Below are 13,328 nucleotides of genomic sequence, written 5' to 3' on the forward strand. Positions count from 1 at the left end.
GGTACTGGAAGTGGTTTGCCATTTCTTTCTCCAGCTCATTTTACAGATGAGGAAATCTAAATAAAAAGAGTGAAGTGACTTGCCCAAGGTCACACAGCTAGTGTCTGTAGTCACATTTGAACTCAGGATGAAGTCTTCCAAGTTGAGACCTAGCACCCTATCCCTTGTGACAAATAGCAGCCCATCACATAGGTAGGAGACAACAGAAAGGAGGCCAGATCACCTGTCTATTGGATACACCAGTCTTCAACTCCCTGTCTAATCCAGTGACTTTGACAAACAGAAGTTGGAGTTTGAGGGATCTAGAGTTCCTCTGCCACACAACTGAACAGAAAGTAGGAAGAGCGTCTTCCTCTAAGGGATCAGCATCGCCATGGCTGCTGTTTCTACTGTAACTATTAGGGGACTGAACTATACGGAAGCCATACCGAGCCAGTTGTAGCTGTCTGTTTTTTCCTGGAATGATGGTGGTGCTGTTTCTCCTCTGCCAGGGGAAGTCTTTGTTCCAAAGCTTATCTCTGTTTCTTTACAATGTATCATTTACATTTCTGTTCACACACTGATATAAAACTATAGCTAACCTGAGGCAATTTTAATTTGTAGGTATTTCATTTTCTCAAGGGCAGTTGAAAGGGGAGAGAGAGGGAGGAAGGGAAAGAGAGAGAGACAGAGACAGAGAGACATGCAGACAGGGTCAGAGACAGAGACAGAGACAGAGATACAGACAGACACCACCCCCTCCCCCCTGGCCAACACACTTAGACAGAGTGCGCAAGAGGGAAGTTTTTGTTTCTAAGTCATTGGGGTGTTTTCCAGCTTGGAACTTGAAACAATCCAAAGAGATTTTTTTTACAAGTAAATAGTACCACCTCTCCCAAAGCAGGGAAAAGAGTAAGCTTTGTGACTTTGCACTACCAGAATAAGTCAAGCTGTGGTATTGGGGAAGAAAGCTTGGGAAGTAGAAAGCTGGAGTCTCTGTCCTCAGACTGGCCTCAGGCAAATATCCTTTCAGTTGGTCACTCTCCTGAGGCAGGTTCCAAGGTCCCCATTTGCTTCCCCAGTGTGGTGGTGAAGGTACTCACTAAGGGAGAATCATGCCCAGGTGATAACAAAAGTGGAGATCTGGGCAAGAGGGTGGTATGGGGCATCCTTCTAAACCAAACTCCAACCTCCCCACGCTGCTAAAAGTGGGGGGCTTGTTCAGGATTTTTTCAAGCTTAATTTTTCCTTTTCTGTTTGAGAGTTTAAATATTGCTTTATTTTTTCTTCCTGCTACTTTTAAGCTGAATTTTTCAACATTTTTAACATGCATCGGAGGTAACTATATTAAGAAAACTGTATTCTTGATTTTGAAAAAATTCATTTTTGTACTTTTTCTTTCATTTTTTGCTCAATAGTTCAAGTTCAGAGCTGACTTTAGTGCACTGGTTTTGCCTTCATTGGGAAAGTTTACTGACATTTTGACTTTGGTGTACGCTTTTGTTTCTTTCTTATGGTATGTGATTATACGTCTCTCACAGACTTTTCCTATTTGATTTTTGCTTTGAGTCCTATTCCTGCTTTGGGTTTTCTTTTGCTTGTTTATTGGTTACAATTGGCTATAAGCCTCCTTGGGTCTGCTGGCCTCCCTGGTCCCTGACTTGGCTAGATTTACATGTGAAAGACTTATTTAACGGTGTTAAGTGTACCACTGTCATGGAGTTTCCTGCAAATGTAATTCTCTTACTGTCCTAGTTGCTAATTTGCATAATTGCTCCACTGTCACTTGCTAGGAATCAATTTGCTGTAGAATACTGATTTATAATATCATTATGGTTGAAGACTGCATGTTTGGCTCAGTTTCATACAGTAGGTTATTTTCATTGTAGATTAATAAAATGAAACTATGAATGATTTTTGTGAAATATATTTTCATATAATGGATAAATAGAATTTTATGGAATTCTAATGGAATTTGATTCCATTATATTAGAAATTGATATCCATGGGGACTGTTGGATTGGATCCATTTTATGGCAACCTCTTTAAGAGCAGAAACTTTTTTTTGACCTTTCTAGTTGGGGAGACAATATATAAAACCTATGTATGTATAAGTTGTCTTTCTCTGTCTCTCTTTTTCTCTCTCTCTCTATCTTTCTAGTTGTTGAGTCGTGTCTGACTCTTTGTGACCCCATTTGGGATTTTCTTGGCAAAGGTACTGGAGTGGTTTGCCATTTCCTTTTAAAGTTCATTTTACAGATGAGGAAACTGAAGCAAACAGGGTTAAGTGACTTGCCTAAGGTCACACAGCTAGTACATGTCTGAGGTCAGATTTGAAGTCAGGAAGCTGAGTCTTCCTAAGTCCAGGCCCAGGGCTCTATCCAGTGTACCGCCTAGAGGTCCTATAGTAAGCACTGTATAAATGTTAGCTATTACTGTTGCCTTTATTATTATATCACCTACATCCAGAGGGCCCTAAGTGACTTTCTGGCATGAGTGTAGAAAACTCCAATCCTGTCCAATATGCCAAGCAAATTATGATTCCCAGATAAAAATCCAGTGGGTTGCAGAAGAATGAACATCATTGTATACTCAACCTATAGGAAGAGGGAATCCAGCTCCCTAGATATTGGCACACCCTTTAATTCTTATCAGCCAGCCTGGATCCCTGGGCATATGGGTTCCCAGGCTCTGTTGCCTGGTCTCAAAGCTGACTGGGAAGCTTTTACTTTCACATGGAGAAGTTGGTGAAACCCACCAGCAAAGTGAGGGATTTGCCATTCAAGTCTTTAGATGTGGTGAACATAAATGCCTTGGAGGAATAGATCTATCCCCCATAGGAGGCTATGGGACTCAAATTCTTAATGTGAGAGTAAAATTGTAAGTCTGTTGTTAGGTTGTCTGTAAATCTAGTAGTGCTCACAGAGACAACATCTGTCTTGTGCAGCACAGCCCAATGGACACTTGTTCATATTTGATGGCCACTTAGGCCCTAAAACTGAGAATTGGGGGTGTTTCTTAAGAACTACCCCTCTTCTCTCACCTCACAGCAGCCCCATAGTCACAATGGGGATGATAGCCAGGCCTTCCCTCTGTGGATCATTTCCTATTTATTCTGTCTATAGCTTGTTTGTGGGGCAGCTAGGTGGTGCAGTAGAGAGATTGCTGGGTCTGGAGTCAGGATGATCTGAGTTCAAATGAACTTAGATTCTTACTACCTGTGCGACTCTGGGGAAGTCACTTAACCCTGTCTGCCTCAGTTTCCTCATCTGTCAAATGAGGCTTAAGAAGGAAAAGCAAACCACTCCAGTATCTCTGACAAGAAAACCCCAAATGGGGTCACAAAAAGTTAGACATGACTGAAATGACTAAATAACAACAAAGCTTGTTTATACATAGTTGTCTGCGTGTTCTTTCCCTCATTAGATTATGAGCTCCTTGAGGATAAGGACCATTGTCATTTCCCTTCTTTGTCTCTCCAGTGCTTAGCCCCCTGCCTGGTACCTTGTAGGTGGTTAATAAATACTTATTGACTGACTGTCCGTAATTCCTTAGATGATTTCTTTAACCAACCTTCGGAGTGAGAGTAATGAAATCTAGCATTTGACTCTGAAAAAACAAAAGACAGTCTTGACTACTGAATCATGGAATTTAGAGCTGAAAAGGACCTTTGACATCATCTGGCTAAGTCTTATTTTACTGCTGAAGAAATTGAAACCTCAAGAGAGATGAAGCATTTACAATCAGTGTAGATGAGAAGACCCACATAAAACCATTTTTTGTGTTCGTCTTTCTTTTTTGAGGGGGATCAATGACATCATGGGTGATGACTTGTTTGTTAATTGAATTTAAGTGAGGCAGAGTTGCACATGAAGTCATCAACCTCACTCTCTCGTCCCGAGTCATTGAAATCCAGTAGAAGAACAGAAGTCAATACAACTGACCATGGCTCAGGATGCAGTGGATGAGCTTGGTGTCTGGTGCCTGAGTAAGCCTGCTTCAGCCACCTTCGTAGTCATTGGAGTAAATGGTTCTCATCTGCCCATTCCCCTAGGGAGAGTCTTTACTGATTGGTTTGAGACCTGTTGGTTACCCTCAACCTGGTTTAACCTGTCTGCCAAAGCAGTTTCACTGGGTTGTGGCCAATGCACATACTACAGCTTCTTAGAGACACAGGTGAAAATTGAATGAATCAGGTGGACACCAAAGGTGGATGAGCAGCCCTGGAAAGGCTTCGCTCCAGAGGTACTGGTCCTCCTGAGTACCCCGACACATGTACCTTGTATGAGTTGTTGATATACATATCTGAACTCTCCTACTAAGTTATAAACCCATCGTGAGGCAGGTATGGAAAGGAGGACAGCAGAGGTGGTGGCTGTTGGTTGTCCATGTGTCAGCTGCTCTTACTCCTTCCCCTTCTCTGTTTTTCATGTGCTTATCTGCTCTTTCCCTTAGAGCATGACTTTCTAGTCACTCCTTCTGCTTTTACTTTCTGAAGACTGAAAGGAAAATTTTCTTTTTGAATCAGGCCTTGGGGCAGGGCCAGCCTAGCCCTGTGACCCATTTATCTGGAGAAACCCTGGTGAATGCCATCCCTCTTCTTTAGAATATCATAGAAATAAACAAATTAATAACTTTTTAACTTTGAGCCCCCAGCCAGAAATCTCATTCTAACAAACAGAGCATTTTAAAATCTCTCTCTAATGTAGCTGTTTCTTATCTCCCCACTTAATATTGCATTGAAACTGTAGCATACCTAGTTTATCACTTTGTTGATCAAAAGGGTTTGATTATTTATTGGCTTATTAAGACAAATATTAAACAAAAAACGGTAAACAAATTTTTAAGAAATAAGTATGTCATGCATTCACAGGCTGAGAGGTGGCTAGGTGGATAGATAGAGGGCTGGGCCTGGAGTCAGGAAGACTCAGCTTCCTGAGTTCAAATCTGGACTCAGACATTTTCTAGCTATGTGACCTTGAGCAAGTCACTTAACCCTGTCTGCCTTAGTTTCCTCATCTGTGAAATGAGCTGGAGAAGGAAAGCGCAAACCACTCCAGTATCTTTGCCAAGAAAACCCCAGATGAGGTCACAAAGTTGATTGAAATGACTGAACTTGTGAACCTGGGAGGCTAGAAGACGATGTTTTCCTTGAATAAAGTGTAACACTGGCATGTTTACCTTCATGTTAAACTTTTGGGAGCCTCACCCCCAAACACACACTAGCATGCCCAGCCCTGCTTCACACACTTATAAGCATGGCATTTACCCATTTTGACAATTAATTTGCACATATAGAAGGTGGTTCACTCAGAGAACAGGCCTGGCCGCTTGGTCCTGATGTAGCTTTTCCTAACTTCTGACTTATTTTGATTAAGGCCTTAGCATCAGGGTGGGCCGGCTCATTCAGGAGCTGGATGAGTTGGTGAAAATTCCCAGAATTAGACCTCCAGGAAGTCGTAGGCTCATAGATGTAGAGTTGGGAGGGATCTCAGAGGCCATTTAGCCCTTACAAATGAGGAAACTGAGGCCTAGTGAAGCTAAGTGACTTGTCTAAGGTCATACAGCTAGTAAATATCAGAGATGGAATTTGAACCCAGGTCCTCTGACTCCATGAGTCTGTGCTCTTTCTACTGCCTTCATACAGAAGCACTCTCAAGTTCTGATTGGTTCATTAAATCTGCTTTCTTCTCCATTCTCTGAAATGTGCTTCCTTTTCCTAAAATTAGGTAGTTTATCAAGGTTGGCTACATCTCCAAAGCACTCCCTCCCTTCCTGCTTCCCATTTCCCCAGTACCAGGCATGCCACCAAACCACCTGGCCTCAGAAAAAAAACAAAAGGTATTGTTTAAATTTAAGCGGCCATCATGGGCTCCATGTTGCCTGTTGGAGAGAAGCAATGAGTGGAGTGTTTATTCCCATCCTCCAGTGAGAACTCTGATGTCCATGAAGCTTGGGTCACATGGTTAGTGAGGTGTGCATTGGCACTAGCACTCAGACTTTTGGGCTTTCCTCCATCTGAACCCCCACAGCTTCCCTGTGAATTCAGAATCAGGAGACCCCAATCTAGAGTCTGAGCTCAGCATTCACCTGTAGTGGGATCCTGAGTCCCCAGCTCCCTGTGCCGCTGTTCCCCATGTCTGTGACAGGGACTCTAGGCACAGCCCTGACTTTGAAGCAGTATGTGCTAACTGCTGGAAAACTGAGGCTGTCTGGGGAAAGGTTCATATCACCCCCACTGACCTTGAGGTTCCTGTGTGTTCTCTTAACAGCAGAACTTGGTTCAGATAAAGGCTGGTCCCACTTGTGAGCTGTGCCAGTATATTATCAAAGAGATTATCAAATTGCTGGAGGGCAAGAAGACTAAGGTATGTGTGCCCAGTGATCACCCCCTTCCTGGGGTCTACTAACATTTCTTGGGTTTCTCCAAGGGGCTGAGCACTGTATGTCTGGGCCCCTTCTCTGTTCCTTTGGAGTCCAGTTACCTCAGTGTGAGAATGAGATGGGTGTACTGGGTTTGTTCTAGGAGTAAGCCAGTTTCTGTCTCCTTGAAGATAGTCCTGTGCTCCAGGCACCTAGGACAGGTCCTCTTAGGCCATAAAATCATAGAGACAGAGGAGAAAGACAAATTTGCTACAGGAAGACTGGATTTTAGCAAATGCTTAAAACTCAGTCACCTGCTTTCACTTTAGGACTCTGCAGAGATGGAACTGGGGCCCCTCCTTCCCCTTCTCCCTGTCCTTCTCCCCCTCCCATCTCTCCAAAAAACCCCAACCACTTACAAACCACAGCATCAGGACTTGAGTCAATCTTACACACTGTCTCCTGGGTTGTAGGAGGATGTGGTAAAGGCAGCAGAGGAAGTGTGCTCAGTGATTCCCAGTTACCTAGTTGGGAGCTGCCAAGACTTGGTGGACACCTTTGGCGTGAGCATTATGCATTTCCTCCTGAAGGAGATTGACCCTGACTCCATATGTAGTACTCTTAACATTTGCCAAAACAAAAGAGCAGTGCATGCAGGTAAGGAGGGAAAAAGCTCCGGGTGGACCCTTTGTTTATGACCTCAGACATGGCCAGTTATCACACACATCACGTTGCTTTTCATGTCCCCTCTGTTCTGTAGTTAATGTGGCCAGGCTTAAGAGTGGCATCTTCTGTGAGATGTGCAAAAAGTTCGATGGGTATTTGGATCAGAACCTGGATAAGAATAGCATGAAGGCCATGATCCTCGCTGCCTTTGAGAAGGCTTGTAGCATGTTGCCAGAAATTTACAAGGATGAGGTAATGCTGGGTATTAAGACTCCTGGAGTTAGAAAGGTCTGGATGAGCTGTGGGGCCCCAAAGTACTGACACTGATAATCTGCCTCCCATCCTCATTAGAGGGTTTTACTTTCATTCTGAAGCCAATGGTCTTTGAGGACTCATTCCTAAAGGTGGGTAGCTGACAGGCCCAAGGAGGAGGCAGCCAGGTCTCTGAATTGAGCAGGGAGATCCTGTGCCTCCCCTGGGAAGGTGGTGATGGTCTTGGGGAGGTCTGAGGTGGCCAGGGACTAGTTTGGGGCATGCTGGGAAGGTGAGCAGCTGCTCTGTGGTGAGAGAGCCTGATGGCTCCTTGAGAGCCAGCCCCCTTGGGCTGTCTGAGTGCTGTCCTTTGTTCTGATCAACAGTGTGATGAGTTTGTGGAACAGTATGAGCCTGTCCTGATAGCAGCCCTGCATGATGAGATGAATCCTGATTCTCTGTGTCTGGTAAGTATGGCAGTGGGAGTAGGTGCCTGTTCTTGGAGCCCATGGGCACCTCCTGAGAGCAGACAGTGTCCTGGGCTCTGAGACCCTTCTAGGAGGGTGGGATCATCCCTGGGGTCTGTGGGAGGATGCCCTTTCCTCTTCCCAGCTCCTCTGGACATCTCTAGGGTGTGGCCAGCATCCCTTCCCACCCCATGGAACCCAAGAGAGCCAGGCAGCTTTGGTTTAAGGACCCACCTCACTTTGCCTAGAGCTCAGTCCCTTACTTCCTCACAAGTGAGAGGAAGGGGCAGAGGGAGAGGAGCACCTGGGCCCATCTCATTCTGCTTTATCACATCCTTTTCTCCCCATATAGAAAATTAAAGCTTGCCCCAAAGCTTCTCCTAAGCCTCTGTTGGGAACAGAGCAATGTGTCTGGGGCCCGAGTTACTGGTGTAAGAACATGGAGACAGCTGCTCAGTGCCATGTAAGTGCCCCCTGCTGTCCTCAGCTTTATCCCAAACTCTAGGAGCCCCAGGTCAGCTCTGAATAATGTCTCTTCATTTGTCACTAGATTTTTTTGGGGGGGTTGAAGGTGCTGTTCATTTAGACTCCAGGTGGAAGAGAATTTAGGTCCTTTGGCCTTGTCTTTGTCCTACTTTCCTCACTAGGGTGTTGTAAAGAAAGCAGGTCACGAAACTGGTGGGGATGTGGGTTGAGTGATATCTAGTCTACCCCTATGGGAGTTATTTTACATAGAGGAGTCAAAACCAAGTCTCCTGACTCCAAGGAAACATGGACAAGCCCAAGAAATCCCTAGTACCATGTTTTATGCTCCAGCTGTTGCCTATTTACTGGCTCTGCTTCCAGGCCTAAGGAAGGCCAGCAGAGACAAGAACCCCTTCCCTTCTCTTCCCCGGGACTGGGTCTGGCTGACAAGGGCATTGGAACCCTTCCTCTTGCCTGGTGCTCCCTCATGATCCTTTTGGTTCCCTCCTAAGTTCTCTCCCAGGGGTTGGCCTCTTCAGACTGAGGAGAGAGAAGGCTCCTTGGTCATCAGCCTTGGGTCTTTTGGCCCAGAATATGTCCAAAAAATGGACGAATTCTCATTTTTCCTGGTCTTGTGTTTTGTTTAAGTTTAGTGTCAATCAGCTCACGGTGGCATAATAGAAATAGCTAGGAATTCAGAGTCAGATGACTGGGGTTCATGGCCTGGCAGATGGGGATAATGTCCACACTTTACCAAGTGCCCCCCAGGGATGTCATAAGCATCATGTGGAAGGTGGGTGCAGAAAGCTCTTTGTAAAAGAGAAAGCATTAGACCAGGGCTTTTTAACCTGGGTCTGTTAACTTTTGTTTTAAGGCTATTTTGATGCTTATATTTCAACACAATTGGTTTCCTTTGCAATGCTTTGTGTTTTATACATTAAGAACTTTATTCTGAGAAAGCGTTCATAGAAGGCTTCTCCAGATGGTCAAAGGGGTCCGTGACCCACGGATTAGACAAATGTCCGTTATTTTCATTGCTTAGCCAACCATTTGACTTCTTGAAACTCCCACTTGAAATAGGTGAAGCTTGGTTTCTGTCTCTGAGTGGTATGCCTATGTTTTCCCTGGGATTCATGTCCCCAGGCCAGGGAGACCATGCAGGAACCTGGGAAAGATGTTTCCAGGGCGCTTGTGGGCCCTGCCTGCTTCTCTCAAAGAGGAAAGAGGCTGGAAGGAAGCTTCCTTTCTTCTATTGGCAGGGAAGTCAGAAAGCCTTTATTAAAACTGTATGCCAGGCATCTTGCCCCTCTCCCTGCATAGACTGCTTAGACCTCTTTTTACTGCATCAATCTCAAACCCTGGGGTCTCCGCTCTTAGGGTTCAACTAAGAAGATCCATTCTGAAATATTCTGCATTATCAGCCAATCAGTTAGCCTGCTTTTCTTAAGCAACTACTGCTGGCATTATTATCCTAACCCCACCACACCCTAAAGCTGGGGCAGCTTCTGGTGCTGAGTCTTAGGTCTCAATTTGGAAAAGGCAGGAGTTTGGGGTGATTGGCTTTGGAAGGAACTAATGTTTTTCTCTTTCTCTCTACTAGGCTGTTGAGCACTGTAAGAACAATGAATGGAATTAGAGGAGCCCCCTTCTATCTTTGAGAAATTGTAACTTCTTTCCTATTTCTGTGTCTGGGGAAAAGAATATACAAATCTGTTTATTTTTGTTTTTAAATAAGTCCACATCCTCTTCTTCCTCCATCCCATCTATCTTTTGTTCCATTTGTCTGTCATTGCCATGGGTCTGGGAGGCACCATATTTGGTTGTGTTGCCATGTTATCCTGAATCTGCGAGATAAATGATATGCCATGAATACATCATGAACTAGAGTCTGGGTGGGATAATGGAGATGTGGTTGGGTGGAATGTGGGAGTCTATGGATGAGTCTGGCCAGATCAGGGGCTTCAAACTTATACTCACTTAGTTGTGTTTAGACTGAGCTGAGGTGTGTTTAGATATCCTAGACTGAGGCTGTTAGAACCTCTCACTCTATTACAGGCTCCCTTAACCTACTGGTCATGTTATATTAGGGGCAGAAAAAAGGAATAGTTTATTCTTAAGTGTAAGAATTCAGAGTCATTGGTTTTTTAAATTGCTTTTCCTACAATGTGGAGGGAGCCCAGTTTCCTTCCTGGAAGAGGCTACTATTGACTTAGAAAGAGGAGGGGAAGGTGAGAGGAGGTTGGGCTTTGGATTTGCCATAGCTGGATTGAGGGAGTCCAGCTTTTAATTTGGTTTTTTTGAACACCCCCATCCTGGGGTTCTTCCCTTCTCCCATTTTCTATTTCTTGGTGATACGTTTTTTGAGCCTTTGCTTTGAAGTAGATTTGCGAAAGTAGGACAGAACTGTAACTGGAACTGTCTCAGGATGGACTGCACTAGGGAGGATGCCTAAAGGGTGGGAGGGAGATGTGGTGAATTCTTTCTTCTCTGAGACCTTGATTTATGTAGTGACCATAGCAATGCTTGTTTAATTCAAGGACAATGAATTTTTTTCTTCTAGCTATGGATGAATGTTAGCTAGTGAGTGTCGTATGCCTTACGTAGAACTCTGTGCACATATCACACCAGTCCCTGGTCACTGCCCTACCTTAATTATCATAATGATTTTTTAAGTTAACATGGGAGACAAAATTGTGCATATCTTGCTTCCTAGTAGAAAAATGGTTCTCAGTTGCAGTCCCAGATGAGCACAAAGGAAGCTGGGATTCGATTTCTGCTCTCCCCTTGTAATAGTGCTCTCAATTCTTCTATGAAACAGATTAAATACTGATGATTATTTTTGTTTTTGCCTTAAATCGTTCTCTGATGCACAATAAAAATGATGATAAATTAGAGACTTTTGTTCATGATAATTCATCCATGCAGGTATGTGGGAATCTTCCCCATGGTTGGAATAGGGAAACAGAGTGTTCAGCCCAGGGAAGGGTGACTTCTGCAGTCTTCCACGTTCCTATCTAGCTCTCCCTCCTCCAGTCTCCCACCAGCCGAAGGTTCCTGAAGGTCAATGAAGAGGCCAAGGTGAAGTTCCCCCCCCCCCCCCATCCCCTACCCACCACCTAAGACTACACGGGTGAGATTTACCAAATCCAGAGTGTATTTCCGGTTCCTTTGTTTAAACAGACCATTCCAAAAACTTTCAACAATGACTACTAAGAAATGAAACAGGTGAGGTGGGGGCAGTTAGAGTGATAAATTAATTTTTCAAAATTACACAACACTCGACATTCAAAACCTGGGGAACCTCAGTTGTTTTGCTTTGTTAGCTGTATGTGTTTGGTAATCCAGCAAAATGGAGGAAATGACCCTCCCTCCCTCTTCCAGGGCTGGGGCAGTGGGACAGACTCTGCCCCATCATGAGCATGGATTCATGGATGGGTTAAAAGCAGCGGAATTTTAACTAAGAGTAAGGTGCTAGGATGGGGAGGGAGGGAGGTCAAACCAGCTTTCAGGGCAATCACCGTTTCCCTCCTTTGGATACCCTTTGCCCAGCCGATGGCTTCCTCCCCATACAGGGGGATGGATAAGCCTGAGCTGAGCTGGGGTGGGGTTTAAGGAGGAGAGGACAGCAAAAGTCTGGAGCTTCTTGTCCTTGTTCTTGCCCTCATATAAGTTATACGTCGAACTCTTGGGCCCCCAGGAGTCAGGGCTTAAGCTCCCCTGATGGCATCCATAGATGCTGATAGATCCGTTTGGTTTTCTTAAAAAAATAACAAATTTTATGAATGTAAAGATCAGATGCTGAATGAGCGTCTGGTAAAAGTAAAGAGTCTGGAGAGGTCAATACTGGGGGCTTGGGAGGCTGTCCCAGGCAGATTGAGCCATGACCCCACCTCCCCCTCGGCCCTCCTCCCAAGACTATGGTATGGAGAGTGCCTTGGCCCCTCTGCTCTGGGGTGTCCCCTTCTGGGCAGTCTTTTGAGCTGCCTGCCCACTCCCAGGCTGGGCCCTATGCCCTCACACCAGCGATGCCACTTCTAGTCATAACTCTGTGATCTCTAGCGGGCTTTCCATGATCACCTCCCGCATCTTGTGCATGGGGGTGGATTTGGCTGACTCGGTGCGAGCATTGCGGTCACTGTAGGCCCCAGCCTCCGCAGTCAGTGTCTCCAGGGACCGGCCCAGGACTTTCTGATCGTCCTCAGGGAGGCTGTTGAGGTCGGCGGCCAGGAGGGTGCCTGTGCTTCCGTGCACCACGTGGATTCCGTCTGGCCCCTTAAGCTCAATGGGCTGCTTGTGGCGAAAGCGAAGGCTGCCCTGGCCCAGGCTCCGCTCGCCCACCTCGTCTTCTAGCTCTGTCTGGATGAGCTGTAAGAGGCAGTCATAGGGTTATTGCTCAGCCCCTCCAGAGGCCACTTCTGGGAGTCGGCCACTAGAGCACGGTCTGGCCAATGCCTTCCCCACCCCTGCCCCATCCTCTACCTCCCATTCCTTCCCCACTTTTCTTAGCACAAAGAACACAAGTAAGCAGCCAAAGCCAGCTCCCCAAACACCATGTTCAGGAAACAATCCAAGGGAAAAGGACAGGCCCTGTTTGAGAAGAGTGAAGGAGACACGGCATCCCCAGGGCTGGGGCACCACACGCAGCTTTCCTTCCCCCTCCTCCCGCCATGCTACCTCTGAGATGGAGGACTGGCAGGAGGCAGCTTTTTGCATCATACGCTGGGCAAACAGCTTTTTGAGCCGTAGGTAATCCTCCAAGACCACCTTCAGCAGCGAGCCCTGAAGGAAGTAACAGTATTGAACCCCCTCCCTCCTCCAGAGGCCCTCTACACTGCCTCAGTGAGGGGATTGAGGCTGCTTTCACCTTCCAGCTGCTACATAGAGACTGAGAGTGGTCAAAAGGCAATGGGGGGGGGTGAGCTCTCCAACATAGGAGATTGAAGTTAGCTCTATGGCAGAAGAGGCGATTCAGTCCTAATGACTAGGCTAGGAACAGAAAGGCTACAGCCGAGGCTATGACTGCAAAAGCCTGAGGATCCCCTAGATGAGGACTGGGCTGGATGAGTCCAGCCTCAGCCACTGCAGGGGGTACTGGGCTCTATCTAGGCAAAACCCAGCTTTGTCCCCTTCTGTGGC

General features: G+C 45.9%; 2 protein-coding genes across 3 annotated transcripts in view; one reads left to right on the top strand and one right to left on the bottom strand.

The window, feature by feature from the left end:
• The first annotated feature begins 867 nt into the window (after positions 1-867).
• LOC140517206 (prosaposin-like) lies at positions 868-11,084 on the top strand. Its single transcript, XM_072628246.1, has 7 exons — positions 868-996; positions 6,252-6,347; positions 6,816-6,999; positions 7,103-7,260; positions 7,647-7,727; positions 8,080-8,190; positions 9,793-11,084. Exons 3-7 carry the CDS (start codon positions 6,915-6,917, stop codon positions 9,826-9,828), a joined length of 471 nt encoding a protein of 156 aa, XP_072484347.1. The 5' UTR covers positions 868-996; positions 6,252-6,347; positions 6,816-6,914; the 3' UTR covers positions 9,829-11,084.
• Positions 11,085-11,323: 239 nt separating this feature from the next.
• The window catches only part of CDH23 (cadherin related 23), a 597,280-nt gene continuing 595,275 nt past the window's right edge, over positions 11,324-13,328 (bottom strand). Inside the window, exons 67-69 of one of the 2 annotated variants that reach the window (XM_072628247.1) lie at positions 12,867-12,971; positions 12,270-12,557; positions 11,324-11,949 (exon numbers count right to left, since the gene is read on the bottom strand). In XM_072628247.1, coding sequence (XP_072484348.1) covers positions 11,893-11,949; positions 12,270-12,557; positions 12,867-12,971 — 450 coding nt within the window. In that variant the 3' untranslated portion in view covers positions 11,324-11,892. The remainder of the gene's footprint in view (positions 11,950-12,269; positions 12,558-12,866; positions 12,972-13,328) is intronic. The other variant, XM_072628248.1, reaches the window with a different exon arrangement.

The sequence above is a fragment of the Notamacropus eugenii genome, chromosome 1 (genome assembly GCF_028372415.1).
Source record: "Notamacropus eugenii isolate mMacEug1 chromosome 1, mMacEug1.pri_v2, whole genome shotgun sequence".
In the NCBI taxonomy this organism is placed as follows: Eukaryota; Metazoa; Chordata; class Mammalia; order Diprotodontia; family Macropodidae; genus Notamacropus; species Notamacropus eugenii.

Excerpts from the sequence above, each read along its gene's own strand:
- LOC140517206 (XM_072628246.1), top strand. The coding sequence starts at position 6,915 with ATGCATTTCCTCCTGAAGGAGATTGACCCTGACTCCATATGTAGTACT. Across the intron at positions 7,261-7,646 it reads CAGAAATTTACAAGGATGAG|TGTGATGAGTTTGTGGAACA; the intron begins GTAATGCTGGGT and ends TCTGATCAACAG. Across the intron at positions 7,728-8,079 it reads ATCCTGATTCTCTGTGTCTG|AAAATTAAAGCTTGCCCCAA; the intron begins GTAAGTATGGCA and ends CTCCCCATATAG.